Below are 22,050 nucleotides of genomic sequence, written 5' to 3'. Positions count from 1 at the left end.
AATTTGCAATGAGTCTATGAAAATTACAAACTTGGCAGAAGAAAAGGGGAGTGATGACTCAGGGATAGTGTTTCCTAACAGAGATTTTCAAAATATAGAGGTGGTATCATCCTTTAACCCAAGGGAGGGTATTAAAATGACAGTAAAGGAAACAGAAAATGTGAGAAAGACTCTGGGCAGCATACTTACAGATAGAAATACCACTGATACACTGAGAAAACTGACACCAGTGCAACAACATTGTACATTGTTACCACTTGATTACTCCTCACTGATGTGCAGATTCTGACCCTACCAACACCATTATCAGACCTGGACTGGATTGGGCAAATGCTTGAAGGCAGGAGCCTGCAGCAAGGGATTCCCTCTACCTAACCTGAAATGAAGCCCAACCTCTGCTGAATTAATTCATCCCAGTTTAATCTCTGTGTTGAGAAGGTCTCTGCTTTCTTGGAACCACCTGATGCATTAGAAATTGGATTTTTTATGAATTAGGAAAATAAATCTCACATTTCCGTAGGTACAAGTGCATGAGTGTATACATTGTATCTTAATTATCTGGTCTTCTGGGGCTGTTAGACTTTTTTAAGGGGGTTTGAACCAGGGATCAGTTCTCACAGCAGGTTTTGGGTCTTCACTTAAGTATCTGTGGGACTCCATATAGATTTATTATACTAAAAATAAAGTACTATACTCTAGTCAGATATTATCTAAAGATTATTTGGCTGCTGCACTGCAAATTAAATTAAGGATGTTTAATGGGAATTTAAATAAAACGTATTTTGGAAAAAGAGAATACCTATTTTAGTATGTAAGTGTCCTCAAAGATGTTGGCAGGAGTAATTTCTCCTTTGTACATGTAACATTGTTTCACATATGCCATTATAACATATACTCCTTTCAAGCATATGGTTCACATACACTCTTTTCAAGCTGAGTGTTATACTGGGATACAGCAAAAGTCAAAATTAAGGTAGTGAACTGGAAGAAGCTCTCTTTTGTAGTGCATAAAATGCACCTCTGGAATTTTCAGTTCTTCTTTTCTGCAGTGTTACAAATGGCTTTATAAAAGGTATCATGGCTAATGAGCTAAGAAAAACCCCAAAGAAAAGAAAAAACCCAGAAAACAAACAAAACCCCCAAACAAACAAACAAAACCTGAAAACCCTCCAAACAAACAAAAAACCAAACAAACAAGGAAAAAAATCCAACAAAAACCCTCTGTGGCTGTGGTATGTTTATTTCATGTTTGTGGTTAGTATTTCCCATGCTGCTTCAAGGTGAGGGTGAGTTCAGTCATCACACTGCCGCTCGCCAGAGTCTGCTGGTGTTTCTAAATTACTCTGATAAAAGATTGTGAAAAATGAACCTGTGGTAAATTGCATCATCCTTGTTATGTGTTTTCACATGGGGACACAACACAAACCCATGTGCTCAGGTCACGCTCAGCTGCCCCCACAGTGGGTGCAATCCGGTGTGTTCTGCTGGGATTTACCCAAATGTCCCTAAATTCCAGCTGTGATTCTTTCCTCCTTTGCACTAGAAACCTTCCATCAGCCCATGGTTATGGACACACCAGATTTCTCTTCCATGGAAGGTAAAAAGCTGCTCTGTGTGGAAGCCCCCAGCTACTGACCAAGGACTCACAGCAGCTCCCAGTGTTCCAGTGGTGTGAGGCTTTGATGGGAGACTTTGGAGTGTTCTAGGCCTGGCTGGATGGGGCTCTGAACCAGCCTGGTTTAGTGCAAGGTGTCCCTGCCCATGGTGGAGCTTGGAATGAGATGGCCTTAAATGTCTCTTCCAGCCCAAACCATTCAGTGGTCCTATGAAGCAGCTGATAGGTGAAAATGTGAGTCAAAAATTGGTACTGAGGGAACACTTGCAATTAAACAGCCTCTCCAAACATGGCTTTAGACAAAGTACATCACCACAAGTTACTGTAGGAAGCAGTGGGGTGTCCCTGCTTGGCAGAGTAGTTAGAAATTAAACCAAGCCCAGTCCCCATGGGTGTAGCTGCATTTGCTGGCTGTAGTGGTGCTGGGGTATATTTATGTGGTTTATTTATATGTAAATATAAGAAAGCAGAAAATTAAACTCTCCTGTGTATTTGGCTATTCTAAAAGAAACCCACACAACCACATATTTTGGGGGAGATAAGGCAGATGCTATAACCATATCAAGCATGAGTATCCCTGCTGGCAGCCTGCTGTTTCTGCATGAGAGGGAAAATTCTCTCTTAAATAAGAAGTGCCTGATAAATCAGTCCTCACGTGATGAAGTTTCCATCAGCCCCGTATCCTGGGCAATCTGGGGTCTGGCTCCAACCTCTCACTTTCCCACCCTTTATAAAGCAGGAGTGATTGTGCGTGAAAGGAGATGCCTGGATGTGAAACCAGCTGAGAAATATTCCAGTCACTTCTCTTTTCCCATCAGATGTTGCTTCAGTTCCCGTTTCCCAGTACTGCCTCTTTCACCGTCTCCAAGCCCTCTCTCCAGCTGGTTGTCAAGGATTCCTGAGCCTTGGACAAAGAGATACTTGAGCTATTTAAATGAATCTTTGAGGTTCCTATTGCATTTTGTCTTCAAAAGGGCATTTATTATCCTTTCTACATAATTTTTCCTTCCTTTTTCACTACAAGCAATACAAGCTACAGTAAGACATTTACACCATGCTATCTGCAGGGCTCTGACAGCAGTTCTTGAAGGGCTTCTCCACCCTAAATGATGATCCTGTGGAAGTGGTGGCTCTGTGGTACACGGCTCCTGAATACTCAGCCAGTCCCACAGAGCCTGACCACGAGCAGCTGTCCACAAAAGCCCCACTGACTTCTGCAGCTATTATTTTCAGAGCTGTAAGGAAAAGGAAATAGGAAGTAAAGCTGCTGTAATGCATTTTTGCATGCTTCAGTGTGGTGCTGTTTACTTTGTGAAAGTTTTTTTTAAATTCCATTTGCATTTGAATGTTGTGACCAGCAGCTGCAGCTCTTCAGCTGAGCTCAGCGCTGGGGTTTTCCATGGTGCAATGGACCCAGGGGCACTTCTCAGTGGCTGCATCCTGCCATCAGCCAGGGCTCTGCAGTGATGTTATTTAGCACAGGGGGAAGGGAAAGGAGCCAATAGATCCATTTATCTGGAAGCAGGGCTCCCAAGGGCAGCAGAGCCAGGCTGGGAGCTGGCTGCACATCAGCTCCTCTCTGCAAAGGTACTCTGATATTATTTGAAATTTTTATTGCTTGTTACCCAAGGGTAGAAGTGGTTGGGAGATACCAGAAGTGCAGTCCTGACAGTGGAGATGCACTGGTTTGCCAGTATCCTGGGGTTGGAGAGAAGACACCAAACTAATTTACTGGGACACTGGAGAAGAATTAAGGGCAGGTAAACCCAGACCTGTAGTTTTAATAACTCTAGATCAGGAGACTCCATCTAAGGAGTTTGTATCTTGTTTGAGCTGCAAGTGGCTTAAAGCTGCTGCAGCCATTCTTGGCTTTAATTCTGATTTATCCTCTGAAGATCAGTAAAACAGTGGTTTCCATGCAGTAGGTGCTGCATGTCATGGTTGGCATGAATCAAACCAATTTAGGAGCAGTAGTGAGTGCTGTGAAAAGTAGAGGAAAACAAGGAAAACATTCTGGTGGAGCTGCCTGCACAGATGTGTCTCTGGCACAGTAAGTGTTGCCTTTTCAAAATGAAACTTTTTGTTTTGGTTAGAATTTTTTTTTGAGGGGGCTTTTGTTCATTCATAGTGGAAGCCAAATTCTACTAATTCCCAGCTTTCCTTTTCTATTTTTGTTTTTTCCATGTTTCCAGCATTCCCTGTCTTTCACTGCACATGTTCTTTTTTTTTTTTCTGTGTTTATTTTTCCTGTTCCTCTGTTCCAATGGAGCATAAGGGCAGGCAGTGTCGGCTATGTGTGAATAGGAATATCAGGCAAAAAAAAAAAAAAAAAGGAACTTCCAAGAACCACCTTCCTCTTCCTAACTCATCTGTGCTAATTACCCTTCACTCCCATATTCTTCAGTAGGAAATAAGGAATTGTCTACTGTGGCTTCTTCTAGCAACAACACACACTAAAATTGTCTTCACACAACTTTTTCACATTTTATAGAGGGCAAGGGGCCTCTTGGGCTTTAGTTCTTGCATCTAGATTGTTTGAGAAAATAAATTCCTAACAAATTGAAAGCACTTGTCATCCCAGCTGTGATAGAGCCCAGAGCAGGCTGGGCTTCTTAGGGCTCTGCAGAAGTGATGGCTGTGCTCTTCTTATTGTCCCCCAGGAGCCAGAAACAGGGCAGCAAATGGACCTCTGCATCTTCCAGCATAGTCTCAGCCTGTGAAGATAATTCTCCCCTTACTGTCCAGTTAGAGCTTTTGGTCCAGTATTTCTTGGTTTGGGGGAGGAGGGTGTTTTTTGTTACTGATGTTTCACCTTTCCTTGGATAATAAGTTTAGAAGCCTCGGGGTGTATTTGGAGTGTGATAAAGCAGATTTTAAGCCAGCACTTTAGTGTACAGGATGCCACAGGCAGTGTGGAAGGCTTTGGTAGAAATGCCATGTGCTTTCTGTTGGGATTCACCTCTGCTTTTGGAGCTGATAGGGATGGGTTCACTCACCTAGGAGCTTTATGCTGTTGGATTTGTACAGTAAAGAAACACACAACAGGTGAGGGAACAGACGCTGAGGGCAGTATTCCTGTGTCTGGCAGGAGTGGAACAACAGGAAACTTATCCTGAATCTGAACTGAAACATCACCAAAATCAAACAGGAAAACAGCTTCTCTGTAAGGAGGAGCTCTGTCTGAAGGAGCTCTGTAACAGCTCTGTCTGAAGCTGGCTGCTGATTAAAGAAAGATGATGAACAAGTGGTAAATCAGTGCACTAAGCAGGAGGGGAAAAGCAGAGAGCTTCTGGTGGACTGCACTGCTTGCAATGATCTGGTTTCTGTCTGAAGAACATGGCAGAATTAGTCTTGTAGGATAATTTGTATGGGAAGGGACTTCGGGAGGACTGCACTCCAGCATCCTGCTTGTGGTCAGCCACTAGGTCGGACCAAGTTTCCCTGAGCTGTTTCCAATCTGGGAAACCTCTCATGAGTTGTCCCACTGTCTGACCTTGCAGGAAGAAACATCCCTGTAAAAGATATAAGGTCCTGGTTAACCTGTTATCACAGCTTTTGCCCCTTGTCCCCCTTCTCTTTTGTGCTCCTGCCATGCATCCTGGGCAGAGCCTGGGTCTGCTCTCTCAATAAGCCCCTGGCAGGAGAGTGTTCGGAGCTCCTAAAGCCTTTTCTTCTCCAGAAGAACAGCTCCTCTCTCAGGCAGGGCTCAGTGCCCTGGTTGTGCTGGTGGCTTCAGGCTTTTGGGGCTTATTTCTCCATTTTGTCAGTGTCTTTCTTGTATTGGAAGGACACAAAACTGGGCACAGTATTCTAGGTAGAGAGGAGAATCCCTTCCTTTCATCTTTTGGGTGAACTTCTTTTGGTCTGTATCCATGTGGAGGCCTAAAGAGAAAAGGCTGTGTGAACTGGAGACCCAAGCAGGAGCTGGCTTGGTGGCTCCAGACCACACTGGCTGCTGGCACTTTTGGATATGGAATTGGTGGGTAGTCAAAGAGTGCCTGGAGGGATAACAAAAAATAAATGCTTCTGCAGAGATCAGCCTGCCATGAGCTCATGAGTTACAGCAGAGTCATTTCCCACTGGTGAGATGTGGAGGGGAAGGAATGGATAAATCCATGGATAAATGGGGGAAAGAAAGCATGATCTTGGTTCTTCCTGATAAAGGAGAGGGCCTTACCTGATGCCCACAGATGTTTCTGGCACTGCTGCTGCAGCAGCAGCATGGGACTGCACACTACAGGAACTCTTGGCCAGAAAGTCATTTAGGCTAATCTACACTGGCTTCACAAACATTTTTGCTGCTGCCTCCCCAAGCAAGAGAGCGAGTTTTCAATGACAGAATCACAAACAGACACACAGGACACACCCTGATTTATGCATTAAATACCAGGAAAGGCTGAACTTCTGTTTGTCACTTTGCAGACGGTGACGGTTGCTCCAGCACGTGAAATATTTCAGGCCTGACACCTCAGTTCAGGAAATGGTGGTTTGCTCAGCAGAGGTGCAAGAGGCTGCAAGTTGTTATCAAGTGTAGCATGAGCTTTCTCATGGTTTTTCTCAATTTTCTGAGTTTATTTTCCAGAGCAGAAAGCTGTGCTGGGCTCTTTGTGGCGCACAGTGGGGTACCCCAGCAGGCACTTGTGAGTTTGGGGTGCCTGCAGCAGGGCACATGTCCTGAGCACCAAGTTCTTGAGTTTTTAATTGAGTTCTGGCATTGTAGCAAGTTCATTTTCCTGCAGAGCTGAGCTCGCATCCTGCAGATCTCAGTGGCTGAGGTTCCTATTCCCCAAAAGCAGTGTGCCTGTGGTTTGCTGAACTGCAGCAAGTTCATTGTGAAACTTTGCCACAAAGGTGGCTCAGCTGCCCCGGGGTTGTTGTTCTGTGAAGGGGTTGAAGATGAGCCCTTGCAGGTTCCTTCCTGGTGGTGGGAACAGGTCTGTGCTGCGTGGGTGCTGTGCCCACCCCATGTGTGTGAGGGCACCAGTGGGGTTCCCACACATCCTCTCACTTTGAGGAGAGCGCCGTGGTGAGGGCAACGCCTGGGTCCTCACACTCACGTGTCACCAGGTCCTGCTCTGAAAGGAGGAAGAAACAAAGGTGCTGGAGGACCAGCATCTTCCTCCTTGTCTTCACAAGACCCATGTGAGTAGGTCATGGTGATGATGGGGTGGCTCCTTCCAGCCGAGGCTGTGGGAGGTGGGAGTGCAGCCCCTGTCACCCTGGTGCTCCCAATGCTTCTGCAGGTATCTCTTAATTTCTAAAACAGGGAAACATCTTTGCTCCAACATGAGTCCCCAGCCTTCAAACACGGCTTAGGGAGCAAGTTGTTCTGCTTCACAAGAAGGACCTTCCCCAGGGCAATTAGCTGTTTCCCCTGAAATACAGAAATTCTGTCTCTACTTGGATCTGTAAGGTTCCATGCAATGTGGAACACTTGTTGACAAACACAGCATTAGTGTTCCAGCCTTGGCAAAGAGAATGGTCAAGTGTCAGCCACCTGCAGCTCCCCTGACCCCAGAAGGATCCTGCCTCCATCCCACTGGGGGGGTCTGTAGCAGCAGAATCCCAGAACCATTTAGGCTGGAAAGCCCCCTGAGATCATAAAGTCCAACCATTCTCCCAGCACTGCCAGGGCCACCACTAAACCGTGTCCCCACATCCCACATACACATGATTTCTAAATCCCTCCAGGGATGGTGCCCCCACTACTGCACTCGGCAGCCCATTCCAGGGCTTGGCAACATTTGCCATTAAGAAATTGTTCCTAATATCCAGTCTAAACCTCCCCTGCACAACTTGAGGCCATTTCCTGTTGTCCCATCACTTATTACATGGGAGAAGAAGCTGATCCCCACCTGATTCCACCCTCCTCTCAGGGAGTTGTAGAGGGAAATGAGGTTCTGTCCTGAGCCTCCTTTTCTCCAGAACATTTTAATCCCTGCAGAAGTTATCAGAGCAAAGTGATTCCTGATCCAGGAGACACTGCCTTGGCAGGACACCCACTCAGCCCGGCTGTACTCCTTGGCACTCACTTCCTTGGTGGAAGGAGATGTCACCCTGCTGTGGAACCCAGAAAAATGTTATTGCAAGGTTTCCTCATACCTGTGAGCAGGTCAAGGACTGTTCCCACTCTTTAATAACCCCTGGATGCTCCTGTTACCTAAAGGTGTGTGCTTTGTAATCAAACACCTTGGTGAGCTGCTTCTCTCAGGATGCTCAGGATGATTAGGTAGAATATTTTTTACCTGTTTAACACGAGTGAAGTACTGGAGGGAAGTGAGCTGAGCTCTTCATTAGGGATGGGACTGAGGGGCTCAGCCTGTCCTTCCAGCAAAGCTCCTCATGTTTCTCTGTGGGAAGCCTGTTTGTGGCTTACAGAAGCTTGGGGTGAAGCAGGCCAGACAGGAGAAATCCCACTAATGCTCCTCCAAAGCTGATGGTGAAGGATTGCCCTGGGTAGGAATGGCAGCTGCTGGATATAACACAGAATTATTATTTCTGTGTGAAATATAGACGTCTAACATGGTTCACCTGCTGATTTTAAATATTGCCACTAGTAATCTATGCCATATCCCCCCAGGATTGTTAAAATATCCTAAGAACCAGCCACTTGTCTGGAACAGGCCAGCACAGTCCCCGCTCTGCTCCCTGCTCTGTCTGCTTTCTTCAGCAGTAAAGCTGGTGAAAACAAAGCTGTACCTGTCTGGACTTGTCTTCCCAGTTAGTTTCTGCTGCCTGAAGACTGTTGGTGAAATCTCTGTAATACTAAGCTGATGAAAGAACAAAACTCAGTGAAACATATTTGTGCAATGGAGATACTGGAACTGGGCATATTTAGTGGATATGCTGTGGTTGACCTGGCTCATGTTGTTTAATAGCCCTGCTCACAAATATCTGATATGTGTAATGCTTGTGCTTAATTTAATTTGAATTAGAGTCAGTATTCTTTATGCTGTTTTCTGTCCTTCATTCTCTGTGTTATCAATGCCAAAACACACATGCTTTGAAAGGAGCAAAACCTCCAGCTATTTTCTGGTTACCATGAGTTCTTCAGACCCTTCTCCTTCCTCCTACCTTTGAGAACGTGCCTTTTACCACTCCCTTGTTTTTGTGTTTTCAGCCATTGATCCATACAAATAGAACAAAGTCCTTCCCTCTGCCCGTGGCTGGCAGGCAGCTCAGGCTGTGATGCTGTTGAAGCTGAATTCCCCTGGAAGGTCCCCAAAAGATGCTGGACACATCTTGGCTTGCCCCAGCTCCGAGGCTGTGACCACAGCATGTTGTGTGATGGGGAACAAGCACAATAGAGAGCAGACCTGGCTGAAGGGTGACACTATTACTGCAAAATAGGTGGTGAGCTCATCTGTGGCAGCTGGGCACCCACCCTCTCCTCACAGCTCAGGATGCTCGTGTGCTAACAAGTTTTGCTGCTGTTTTTCCCAGGAGCTGGCTGCCCTGGCAACCTGGTGGGCCACCAACTCAACCTTTCCTCCCTGCTGGTTTGTGGCAGTTGGGAGACACTGGTGAGATGCTGGTCTGTGCTGTGTGAGCATCTCACCCCTCATCCCACCTGACACCTTGGGCTGGCTGGGTGCTGACTGCCAGGCTCTTCAAAGGCTTCATGGTGATGTTTCTGTATGAATCATGAGCAAAATGAAGGGAGTAGATCATTCTGAAGTTAAAAAGGTGAGGAGAGCTGCACCGTTTGTGTCAGCTGTCAAAAAGCAAGGAGAGAGGCTGGATTTGCTGTCCTGTTTTCTCTGCAAATCATATTCCTTATTCCTAGATATCTCCTGCTAACTGTTTCCATGTGCCGGTTTGATGTGTTTGTCTTGATTTAGGTTTGCAGCCTCACACACCAGAACAGATGGTAACTGCCCTGGTGTTCATGCAGAGACAGACCCTGGTAACTCCTGGCACAGAGGTTTTGGTTGGATGTGTCATGGGATCTGCTCCTTGCCCAGAGCCTGGCCCATCCCATCTCTGAGCCCTGTGGCTACAGATGGTCCTGGTGCCCCATGTTCCTGTCATGCTGCCTGTGATCTGTCACTGCCCTTCCACCGTGGTCAGCAAGGCAGTCAGAGCACTGAGAATGTTCATGCCTGGCAGCCCTGAGTCCTTCATACTGTGTGACATCTCTGCTCATATCCACTTGGTGACCCAATCCAGCAGGATGAGCAGATTTTCTAGGTTTTAAGCAATTTATGACTTCTGCTGTTTGATGTGCCTTTGACAGTTCAGCTGATGGCAGTGCATGCCATGCTCTTGTTGGAATTTTGGAAAGGGCCATGGGAAGTTTTCCCATCCTTTCCCATCTCCTCCCTTCTCTGGGGAAGCTGTACTAGGACAGAGTGCACGGCAGGGAACCACACTGGCTGAATTCACATCCTGACCTTATCAGGACAAACGAGACCAAAGGTTAGTGGGGAATGACACAGTGCAAGTAACTGGAGCTACCTGCACCATGCTGCTGCACCAATGAGTTTTATTATTGCTTTTATTGCTGTCTTGGCATTTTTTGTACATAGAAGGGCTGGAGAAGAACAAGGATGAGTTAACAGTGACAGAAATATTGAAGGGGATAGAAAAACGTGGGAGAAAAAGCAACTCCCAAGTGCAGCTCTGTGTTGGGAGAGGGTATGGGCAGTGGACTGAAGCAATTGGGGAAAGGGAAAATAACTTAGATAAAATTGATCCATGAAAATGTGACTTTCCCCCCAGTCTCCCTTTCTAGGGAAGATGTTTCCCCATCTAAGCTCTGACATTAACTTTTCTACAGATAACACTTCTTTCCTTGGCCCTCCCAAGCCTCTGAGAGAGGCTTTTGCCCTGAGAAAGTTTCTGTCTTCCTTGTGTTGTGTTTTTACAAATAGGGGGGAAACGGTGGAACCTGTGGAGCTGGAGAGGAGGAATGATCCTTGACAGCAGAGATGTGTTTGTAGTCCAAGACATTTGCTTGCTTTCTAAGCAATAGTTTGCCTTTGCACCACAAAAAAATATCCCACCCTTTTTTGCAGTTATAAATTCGTATCTATGCCTGAAGCACTGCTATCCATTCCAGATGTGATACTGTAAATCATGTGACTGCATGGAAATGTGTGTGACTATCAGGATTCAACCACCACAGCAAATAAAGGTGAAAGGATAACTGCAGGATAACTGCAGGACAACTTTCTGCTGCCTGGCAGGCAAAGCTTACACGAGGTGCCACTGCTCTGGGCAGCCAAGAGCCAGAGGCTTCTCCAGGCACTGCTGAGCCACTCACTCAGAGTCCATTTGGACAAAGACTGGAGGAAAAGCAACAACTCCTTGTTTACAGGTCCCAGGTTTTCCCTGGGAGAAGCTTCAGTTACCAGATGTGTGAGATCCTGCCTCTGCAGCACTGAAAACCTCTGCTGGCATGAACCAGCTGCTACTTCCACCTTAATGCAGAATGCTACAGGGCAAAATCCGTGCTTGAGATGCTGCAGAGCTTTCCTGCATACAGGATGTGGGACTATATCTGAGACTGTCTTGTTATTTTCAGGAAGTTCTGTCCTGTTGATGGTCTAAGGCTCTAAAGCTAAACAAAGGGATTTTTTTAGTTTGTTTTTGAATGGTTTCAAGGCTTACAAGTGAGCTGCAGCCAGTGATGGTGTAAGAATTGGGTAGGTGGTGGAAAGCCTCTGCTAGAGTAGCTTTCCAAGCCTGCAGCACTCATTTCCTAAATGAGCAGTGATTATACAACGATTCCTTTTTGTTTTCCACTTCAGAGAAGTTATCTCTATTTTTACAACAGCTGCACTGCCTTTTTAGATCTGTCTCTCTGTCATGCCAGGTTCACAGCACAAGAGCTTCTTGCCCTCTGAGCCCTGCCCATAGGAGCTTTCCTTTATTGCTGTGGCTGGCTTTGAAAGGGCTGAGCAGCTCTCCCCAGGGACATGCTCTCCTGAGGTGTGAATACTTCCCAGTTGAATTTAGCTGTGTGCATATGACAGGTGAAAACCACTCTTATTCCAACTGATGATTACTGGGTTTATGAAGAGCCTGACTATGATAGGTAAGTTCAGAAAAATCCAGTGTCAAGATTTAAAACTGTTTCTATCGCATAGCCTGTGCAGGGAGTTTATCCTAAAGAGCTGATGATGCTCCTCTGTGTACAAGCAGCCTAAAAGTCTCTGTAGTCTTTTGCTTCTGCAAGTCCCACCTGCCCTGGAGGGGATGGAGGAGCCTCTTAGGCATCAGCTCAGTGTAGTAGCCCCCAGGTCACCCCACTCCTGAGCTGGAGAGCACCACTCTGTTTTTCTTCCCCTCCCAAAGGGTTCAAAACAACAAAACTGGCAATATATACCTGGGGTGGAATTTATCCATCCAGATGTTGCCATTTGATTAAAATAAACTGTATTTAGCTAGTAGAGAACCTTATAGTTGACATTAGTAGTAGTCATGCTAAGGCTTGGTAGGCCACGTATAACCTGCAGATATGAACTATTATAGTGAAATTTGTAATGCAAGCAGTGTAGCTAAGAGATAATCACTTATCTAAGGAATGTACCTTTTGGCAGGAACCTAAATGTCAAGAAGATAATAGTACCAGGTGTTAGAATTAAGTAAGATTTTGTTACGATGAAGAAATCATGTAAAGAAACATATAAAAACCCTGTAAAATTTCTGTGAGATGGGGCTCTGACTTTGGACGCTAGTCCCAGGCTCCCAGGGCCCTCAATAAAGCACCGCATAAACGACTTCGGTTGTTTGTGTTTTCTTCGGATCGGGCAACACAGATGCTTTAATAGCTGAATAACTACCAAATTCTGTCACAGGACTTCACCACTATTCACAGGTAAAATACCCAACATGCAGTCAGACATGCAGGTACCTTGGCAGGTAACAAGGGAAAGCATTTATAACTTCCTGATAAAATAGTCTTGGAGAACGTCTCTGGTCCTTGGGTGTGAGGCATTTACTGCTGCTTTCTTCTATTCCCAAATCTTGGTCTAACCTTTTATCTGTGAACATTTCAATGCTGTTTTGGGTTTTTATTTTTGGTGGGTTTTGTTTGTTTTTGTTTGTTTTTTTGTTTTTGTTTTTGTTTTTTTTAATATTATGCGAGCATATTTGTGAAAAGCATGCCCCCTTTGATGCATGAATGGATGAATTAATCTCTACCTTATTTTTAGCAATGTTTGCATCATAGAAAGTTTCCCCTCTCTCTCCTGCCCCCTCCCCCCCCACGTGTGGTAAATTTGCAAGGGCTCTTACAACAGATTTCCTTCTTGTGATGGTGATGCTGAGCTGGTGTCCTGTCCCAGGGCTAGAGGTAGCTCTGGGCCCTGCAGCCCCACATTGTCTCCCTGGTAGAAGGTGCTGCTGCAGCTGACCAGGACACAAATCTGGTCATGGAATCATAGAATCATCAAATGGTTTGTGCTGGAAGGAACCTTAAAGCTAATTTTTGTCCAGTCTGCCATGGGCATGGACACCTTTCACTATCCCAGGTTGCTCCAAGCCCCTCTCAACTTGGCCTTGAGCACTGCAGGGATGGGACAGTCACAGCATCTCTGGACAGCCTATGCCAGGGCCTCATGACCCTCCAGAATCAAGAATTTCTTCCCAATATCTGTTCAGTCCAACCCTACTCTGTGTCAGTTTGCAGCCACACCCCCTTGTCCTGTCACTGTCTGCCCGAGTTAAAAGTTGCTCTCTGTCTCTTTTGTAGGCTCACTTAAAACACTGGAAGGTTTAAACCTGGTGAGTGATTTCTTTGCTTGTGTTCAAAATGTTCCTGCTCCAGATCTGCAGGATTTTAGGTGTGTGTGATTGAAGGCAGCCCAGGTACTCAGGGATTCCCAGCTGGAGGGGATTCCCAACCTGTGGACCTTCAGGCCCGATAGCCTGCCAGGGAGTGTGCCAACTTTGGGAGGACAGCCCAGTCCCTGCCCTCACAGCTTCCACTCCTGCAGGGCCAGGATGAGGTCAGCAGGAGCTGCTCTCTGCCCGAGGTGCTTCCTGGGCTTGCCTGCCTCAGGCTGTCTGCCTTGCTCTCTGCCTCCTTGCCAGGGAGGGCTGGTTAATGATTAACAGGACAAGGGCTCCTCTCCCTCCCTGGGCTGCCCCTCCACTGCACTGTGCTGGATTTGAGACCCAGGACCTGGCACTCGGTTTTCTCTCTTCCCTCAGTCAGCCTCACCACTGTCCCTGCCCCTCGGGTCAGGCTGCAGCAGAGCCTGTGCCAAAGGCAGTAGGAAATGTCCTCTTTGTTCCAGCCCTTTGGGCTGGGTCTTCCTCTCCTGCAGCCCGATATTCTCCTTGGCTGTGGCCCAGAACATGAAGTTATTCCCCAAAGGCCAGCACAGCACGGGGGTTTTCCAGGCAGCGTCAGTGGCTCTGGCTCTCACACACTGCCTCAGCCTCACTTGGATCCAGCCACACAGGATGCAATAACATCAGACCTTTACAGCATGAACTACAGCAAATGAACCAAAGATTCAGGGGGAAATCAGCTTCTTTCCCCTTGCCTTCTGAATTGTGCCTGTGCTTTCTTTTCAGGCAAACCTGAGGTGTTTTACTATGGCTTTACTGCTGCTTTAATAGCAGAAGACAATGGTATTACTGACAGGAACATCCCTAGCAGGGGCTTGCTGCACAGGATTTTTTAGTGAAGCCTGTTACATTGCTCTGAGTCAGGTCTGACTTGCACATGATGACAAATACCAATCAATTACCCTGCAATGCACAGCACCAGGGCTCCCCTTGCCTGACATGTAGGAATCCACCCGTCAGCTGCACTTGGAAGAGGCTGGGGGGTAGAAAACAAGAGCAAACAAAGTTCTTTGTGCTTTCATGAGTCATGAAAAAACCCTCCAACTGTCTCAAGAGCACATCTGTTTGGGTATTTTCAAGAAAACTGGAATGCATCCTCAGAGCTCCTCCATGAGAAGAAGTAAACATGTCATATATAAAACATTTTATTAAAACAAATAAACAACATTTTATATACAAAAATAAAATGTACAAGAAAATAGTCTTTAGTGATTTGATTCCTATCTATTCCTTACTCACGCACATCAGACCCTCTTCCATCCAGCACTCGCCTGCACATGCTGATCCAGAGGATCTGGGGGATGTTACAGCTTGTGTGCTGTACTGGAGGAATCCCCACAGAGTGCTGGAAGGAATCTGCAAAAGGCATGGCAAAAATGAAGAGCTCTGCCCCTATCAGTGCAAAATTGTTTCATGCAGCAGCTCTTGAACTTATATGAGAAAGAGATAGGGTGTGTCTATGGCAGAGAGCATCCTAGGAGTGCACCTGGGGAATGGGCCAGGCGGAAGCAAAGCCTAAACTGAATCTTCACATTTTAATGGTCTATTAACAGAGTTTAAAAGGTCTGAATGATGAACTATATGACAGAGTAAATCAAAGAAGAGATGGCCCATTAGCCCAATTTTTCTGCAAAAGTGTAATAATAGTTGTTAAGCTCAATGTCACCAGTGTTGCACGGGTAAGCAGCAACCAAAACTAACGGGTCAGAGACTTATCTGCAGTCCCTCCTCTAAGCACACTGTGGGTAAAGTGCTCGTCACACCACACATGGGGAGGATGGTAGCCTGCTCCCCAGGCTTGTGGTCCCCCACCAGGTCAGACTCCACGGCACAGTGACACCTTCCAGCAAAAGCTTCAACCCCAGAGCAGCAAGGTGGGAGCTGCAGCTGAGCACCTTCAGTGCCAGAGTCCTGCTGGTGAGATGGGGTTCCTTTTTTACATTGATCATGGTGTTTTCCATGGTAACCTTTCCAGGCCTACAACTGAAACGGAACAAAAAAGCTACTTTCTTTCTTCAGTCAGCATCAAAAAATTCCTTCCAGTCTCTCCATGCTTGTTGAAGTTTCTATCCAGGAGCAGTTTGTGGTTGGAGGAAGCCAAGGTTTACAATCCACAGGGAATGACTTGCATGGTCGGCCTCACTGTATCCAGCCAGGAGAAGTCTAGGCTGCTTTTCTGGTCAAAGAATCTGAAATCCATCTCTCCTAGATAAAGGGAACCAAAAATGGGCACTGAATTAATGCAGCAAGAGCAAACTAATGTATAGCTATATTAAAAATAAATATCAAAACCTGAAAGATTTCTCAGATGAGAGTAAATATTTTAGACTATTATTTTCCTAAAATACATCAAACACTTTCTATTAAACTGTTTCATTTAAGCTATTACTAGAGGAAATTTTCCAGTTATATTCCAAGACCTAACTTACACATGTATAAGCCTGAAATCTGCAGGATTTGCTTACTGGAGGTGTTTTAGACTTTTCCTTTTTATCAACAAATTCCTTACAGCCTTCCAACAGGCTGCTTGGAAATCTCAGAACGGTGAATTCCTCCATTTCCTTTGCTGCCTCCCAATTAGTGTCTCATCTGCACTGCCCTGTGGCCTTGGCTGTCAGGGCCAGCCCAGGAGCCTGTACCTGATGTCGTGTCGATGTCCCCATCCTGCTCCTTGTAGCCATAGGTGCTGCACAGGGTCTGGGTGCTTGACTCGTTGGTGAGAAACCCTTTCCCCCCAATGTTGGTGCTGTGCCAGTCTTGGGCTGGTCCAAGCAGCTGGAAGAGAAGGAGATGGTAAAAACTGCTCCTTCCTGCTGTGGGTGCAATGTTTGATTACTTGTCCTTAATTAGGAGACAGGTAAGCAACAAGATCAAGTTCTATTTTCTCATGCTAAGCTATATAAAAGTTGTCACAGTCTTTAAAAAAAATGTTCATGCAAAACAGCAAGGGCTGGAGCACCTTTTCCTATCTTATCAGTGGGATGAGCATGACACATCTGGAAATGCAGATTAGGAGCTAAAAACATCAGAGGTGGAGGGAAGGGCAAAATAAAAAGGTCTAGAGGATCTCTGCAGACCCTAATACAACAACCTGAGATCAAGTTATGGCCTCAAGTTGTGCCAGGGGATGTTTATATTGGATACTAGTGAAGAAATTTTAATGGAAAGGATTGTCAAGCATTGGAACATGTCCAGGGAAGTGGTGGAGTCACCATCCCTGGAAGTGTTCACAAGACATGAGGATATGGCACTTGAGGACATGGTTTAATGAACATGGTGGTGGTGCTGGGCTGATGGTTGGACTTGATGTGTTAGAGATCTTTTCCAACCTTAACGATTCTGTGATTCTATGAGCCTGCAGTCTTAGCAGTACTCAGTAGCTTCCTCTGACTTTCACATGAAGGGTAAATATTTCCATGGGTGTGTCCTCTCCAGTTCATGTTTGCAAAGCAGCTTTTTGTATTTAATTTTTCAGGCTTCCTCATTAAGAAAGTGTATGCTCAGCTCACATGAGACTGGATCAGATACCTGCTTCCCTTCCTCTATTGGTACAAACACCAACTTTGGACAATTTTATTCTGACCAGAAGAGCTGGTTTTACCTTAAAAATATCCGTATTCATTTCCTCTTCATCTTCGTCTGTGACTGTTTTGTAAGCACATAAAAAAAAAGGAAGAAAACATAGATGTCAACTTTTAGCCCTCATAGTTCTGCTTCTTCATCACAGAACCCGCTTCATATTCTCTTGTCACACAACATGACTACTTTTTATTCATGCCCACCCCAGACTCCTCACAGCCCTTCATCTCTGATGCTCTTCAACAATTGCATGCTGAGGTGCAGGGCTCCAGCCAGCTCTGACGCCTCCCCAGGACTCAACAGAGCAGAGCCCACTTGCTGTGGAAGATGACAGGAGGATGATTTGCCCCCTGAGTGAAGAACCACTCTGATGTATCCATGCTAATTATTTATTTCCCCAGTGGGAAGCACGGCAACCTCTGCCATCTCTGTTGGAGCAGGTGGCATTTCAGAGCCTTTAACCCATGGGCAGGTGGCATGTGCCAGCTCTCCCCTTCTGCACCCTGGTTGGTTTGGTAACTCCAAATTCCCAAATCTATCAGGTGGGGGTTGTCTTTTCTACAAAACAGCTCTTGTTTCTCCTCTTGGCCCAGGCACTCCTTCATCCTGCTGCCTTGCCTCGAGCAGACCAGTGAAAGACTGGGGTAGGAAAAAAGAAACACCCACCTTCAGAGGACGAGGCCAGGGGGGACACCTGGAGCTGGTAGAGGTCGTTGGTGCTGTCAGCCATGGTGACTTCCATTGCTGGCCTCCAGCTGCTCACCTCGCAGGAGGACAGGTCTGTGGGATGCACCAGGAGTTGGCACTCACAGCAGGGACAGGACAACCTCTGCTTCCTCCCTGCCAGTCTGACACTGCAGCTGCCCCAGCCCCAAGGCTCATCTTTAGCACAAAATGCACTTTGCACTCTGCTCAGACCCAAACCCAGCATCTCACCTAAGGTGATGGCTGTGCTCTCCACCTCCACTTCCTGCCCTGCATAGTCGTGAATGGTGTAGCCACTGTGGTCATCTGGCAAAGGAGTGTTGGTTAAGCTTTCTGCTGACTCTTTCAGCCTTGTCTCTTCATAACACTACAAAAAAAAAAAAGGGTAAAGCATGAAAGACTTGTCTACGAACACACAAGTTCCCATATGAAAAAAAGTTAAGAAAGAAAACCACCAAAACCTCTAGCTTCTTCAGCTGCCTCTACAGACACATACCTTTCTCTTGCTCTTGTTTCTTACTTCTCTTGAAGACTTTGACTTCCTTTCTGTGAAATAAAATAAGACGAATGTGAGAAAGGGCTGCACATTTTAGGCAAGTGTGAGCTCTTGCAGCCTTGAAACCTGCTCAGCAAGCTCAACTGCTGCCAGCACCAGCCAGTCCCCATGACCCCCTGATGCTGCCTTTAGGCATGTTTAAGGAATTTGGGATAAAATTAACTATTTGTACAAGTTGTTCCCAGCAATAACCAGTGGGCAAGCCCAGCAGCACCAGTGCTACCAACAGGTCTGTTAGGCCCTGCTTACGTAGAGCAGGACTTTTAAGGGCTGTTTAAGCAGTGTAACTCCAGCTGGATTGCCAAGGATTTACCTTTCTTCTGATGCTTTGTCAAGGGTGGCAGCATCCTGTAAACCCTGACAGCAGCGGAGCCCCTGTTGATGCTTTTATCCTTCACTTCTTCGATGTCAGGCAGGGAGTTCATGGCACAGCGGAAATTTGCCTTCCAGGTTTTCGGATCAGGATCTTTCTCACCTTCTTTATACCTTCCTATAAATAACAGATGGGTTGAGTATTTTAGACTTTCCAGGGCTGCTTTTTCCTACCAAAAGATACCAACATTCTATTTTCTGACACATGCACTAGTAGTTAATCTAACTACCAGTGTAAGTCAAGGCAAAAAACCTGCCTTGTTTAAGTTGGTCCTAGACTGATGGGAACGTGAAGCCAGCACACACCTGTATGGATGGCCCAGCTCCGGAAAAGGCAGGCATCCTTCTCTATGTCCCAGCCCTGCTTAGCTGCGTGTTTCCATGGGATTTGAAATATCCTCTTATCCTGAAATTTAACCAATAGAGATTTGAATTAAAAAAGAAACATCACAGTTTGGAAGGATAGATTTAAGCAGAGTTCTCAGATGCGGCTTAGAAATGTTATAACCCCCCGCCCCCTCTATATTGTAGAGCAGGAGGGGTTATAACTATTGGCATGTAACTACAATGGTTATTTTAATCTATATTTTAATTGAATAGCCATTGTTCCATCTATTTTGTTCATGGTGTTTAAGGCTTTTTATGGTTTCTGAGACTAGGAGAAAAAACTCAAATGTGCTACAGTACAGTAGAAGTGAGCAATATCATCAACTTTCTCTCAGAATAATTTCAATACATCACATCTAACCTATTAGTATGTCATAGACTACAGCATTTCTTCTAGATATACATTGTCAGAGAATCCCTTTTTGCAGTTGCCCATATGATCCTGCAGGAATCCTACACAAAAATGTAGCTTAAATATCTTCTTGGGGTGGATATGGAAACTTCAGAGACTTGGTTAAATAAGCTCAGTGATCTCGACAGGGATATGCCTTACAGATCAAAAAATACATTTCTTTGAGGCCGAATCTTAAAAATGGAAGTCACTGGAGTATAACAGTAGCTGCCTATCTGGAACAGGACGTGACTTGGCTCAATGAGCAGCAGGAGTTAAAAGACATTTTGAAGGTTTCTTCATTCTCCAACATACTCAGAATGTTTCCAGTGAAATTTATCATTCCTCCCCTGGGAATTTTCTGGGGGAAAAATAGAACTACTCCACTGTGGAACCAAGCAGAGCTACCTTTTCTACAAACAAAAACTGTTGCTTTTTACATGTAATGCTGGCAAGTTTTCTCCATGTCTTTTCCTTTATGATCTTGACTTGTGTCCAGTGTCATTTGGTGCAGAACAAGGAATGTTAATGATACACAAGTAGTACTAACAATAATGATAATACTACAAAGCAGCCTCACCTTGTTAAGCCATATCAGTCCTGGTATTTGATTGGAATCAATCTGCATTTCCAGCCAGGGCCTCATGCGCATTCTTGACACTGGCATATTGGCTGTGAAAGAAGTAACAAACAGCTCAGACAAACTCTCCTCACTGCTGGAACCACTCTGCAGCGTCGCCCCTCCGGCACCTCCCGTGCTCAGCATCACCACCAATGCTACCGAGAGCTACATTTCCGGAGTCTGAACTCTTGTTGAGTGCCTCTCACCTGCTCCTGGAAGGAAATGCTTCCTGCTCCGCCTGGCTCGGCTCCGAAACAGGGCTCAGGTTTGGAATTCGGCAAAGAGGCCGATGGCAGCAGTGGCTGTTCAGCCGCCGCTGCGTGGGAGCGACCAGGCCGGGGCTAGCCCGGTTCCCAGCCCGGTTCCCAGCCCCGTGCTGGGAGGGAGCCTCCCGCCAGCACCGCCGCTGGCTGCGGCTGTCCCCCCGCTCTACAGCCACGGAGAGGCGCCGACTAAAAGTCGAGAGTCTCTTAAGAGTCTCTTCCTAAAAGTTTATTATTAATTACGTTGCGCAAGGTAGGCGGCAGCGCTCCCGCTGCAGGTGGGTATCCCCAATTCCACCACGACCCGTCCCAAAGAGCGGCGCTGCCGCCGCAAGGACCGGCCCTCCTGGCGCTTCCTTTGCACAAATAATTTCCTGTTTGTGGTGTTTTTCCAAAACACACAGCTCAAGATGGCTCAAAGAATACGCTTCTAACTTTCACCAGCAATCCGCTCGGCGGGGGCGGGCCGAGCTCCCGGAGAGTGCCCGCCCCGGGGCTGCCAGGGGCTGCCCCGGGCAGCGGGGCTCGGGCCGCCCGCTCCGCCCGGGGCTGCTCGGCGGAGCGGAGCCGTGCCCGGCGGAGCGGAGCCGTGCCCGGCCCTGCGGCTGTGCCCGCCCCAGCCTGACCCCTCCGAGGGCCTGTCCGCCGCACCGCGGCCGCTGCCCGCAGGAGAAACGCGCGGTGCCCACCCCGGCCCCGGAGCGATGCGCCCGCTCCGCCTCCAGAGCTCCCCGCACCGCGGCGGGCGCTGCCGCCTCCGCTCGGGCAGCGCTGAGCCCCGCCGTGCCCCGGCACCGCTGCAGGGACCGCGGGGCGCCTGCCCCTGGAACCCCCGCGCTGCGCAACGCGGGGGATAGCGGTGGGATAGGATATAGGATACAGGATATCGGATATAGGATATAAGATATAGGATATCGGATATAGGATATAAGATATAGGATGTAAGAAAGATATAGGATATAGGATGTAAGATATAGGATATAGGAGACAGGTTATAGGAGATAAGAGACAGGTTATAGGAGCTAGGATAGGAGATGTCGCACACGACCCACCTGGCTGTGTGGTGCGTGCCCCGCTGTGTTTCCCGGCCGACGCGCACCCCGCTCTGGCTGCCGCCGGCCGCGCCCGCGGGTATAACGCGGCGGCTCCGGGATTCCCCGCGCCCGGGCCCGGCCGCCGCCCGGCCAATCCGCGCCGCGCCGAGGAGTGGCCGCGCCCGCCATTGGCGGCCGCCGCGGCATCACTTCGGGGAAATCACGCTGTTGTAGCACCAGCGGCTCGGGGGGCGCGGCTTCCCCGCCGACAGCCCGGCCCCGCCCCGCCCGCGGCAGCCAGCACGGCCCCGCGGACGGATGCAGCGCCGGAGCGCGGAGGGATCCTGCCCCTGTCCCACCGATGGATCCAGTCTCTGTCCCACCGATGGATCCAGTCTCTGTCCCACGGGGGCATCTAGTCCCTGTCCCACAGAGATATCCAGTCCCTGTCCCACGGGACCCAGGCCCCGTCCTCCCAAGGGATCCGTCCCGCAGAGATACCCTGTTCCCTTCCCACAGAGACACCTAAACCAGGGAGCAGGTGTGCCAGGCAGCCACGTGGCCCCCAGCAGGACAGGGGGGAATGGCTTCACGCTTCAGAGGATAGGTTCAGATCAGATATTAAAAAGAAATTCTTCCCTATGAGGGTCCTGGCACCCTACAACAGGTTGCCCAGAGAGGATGCTCTGTCCCTGAAGTGTTCAAGGATAGGTTGGATGCAGTT

At 47.4% G+C, this 22,050-nt stretch overlaps 1 protein-coding gene across 1 annotated transcript; it reads right to left on the bottom strand.

Annotated features, from left to right (window-relative positions):
• Nucleotides 1–14,546: 14,546 nt before the first annotated feature.
• Nucleotides 14,547–21,491, bottom strand: IRF1 (interferon regulatory factor 1). Its single transcript, XM_063413674.1, has 10 exons — nt 21,345–21,491; nt 19,988–20,079; nt 18,936–19,035; nt 18,571–18,747; nt 18,198–18,247; nt 17,933–18,068; nt 17,663–17,776; nt 17,019–17,062; nt 16,057–16,192; nt 14,547–15,622 (listed from the first exon to the last, which is right to left on the bottom strand). Exons 2-10 carry the CDS (start codon nt 20,072–20,074, stop codon nt 15,522–15,524), a joined length of 945 nt encoding a protein of 314 aa, XP_063269744.1. The 5' UTR covers nt 20,075–20,079; nt 21,345–21,491; the 3' UTR covers nt 14,547–15,521.
• Nucleotides 21,492–22,050: the final 559 nt, after the last annotated feature.

This window comes from Prinia subflava, chromosome 16 (assembly GCF_021018805.1).
Source record: "Prinia subflava isolate CZ2003 ecotype Zambia chromosome 16, Cam_Psub_1.2, whole genome shotgun sequence".
Classification (NCBI taxonomy): Eukaryota; Metazoa; Chordata; class Aves; order Passeriformes; family Cisticolidae; genus Prinia; species Prinia subflava.
Note: the sequence above shows the minus strand (reverse complement) of the source record. Positions and strands in the feature narration are given on the sequence as shown.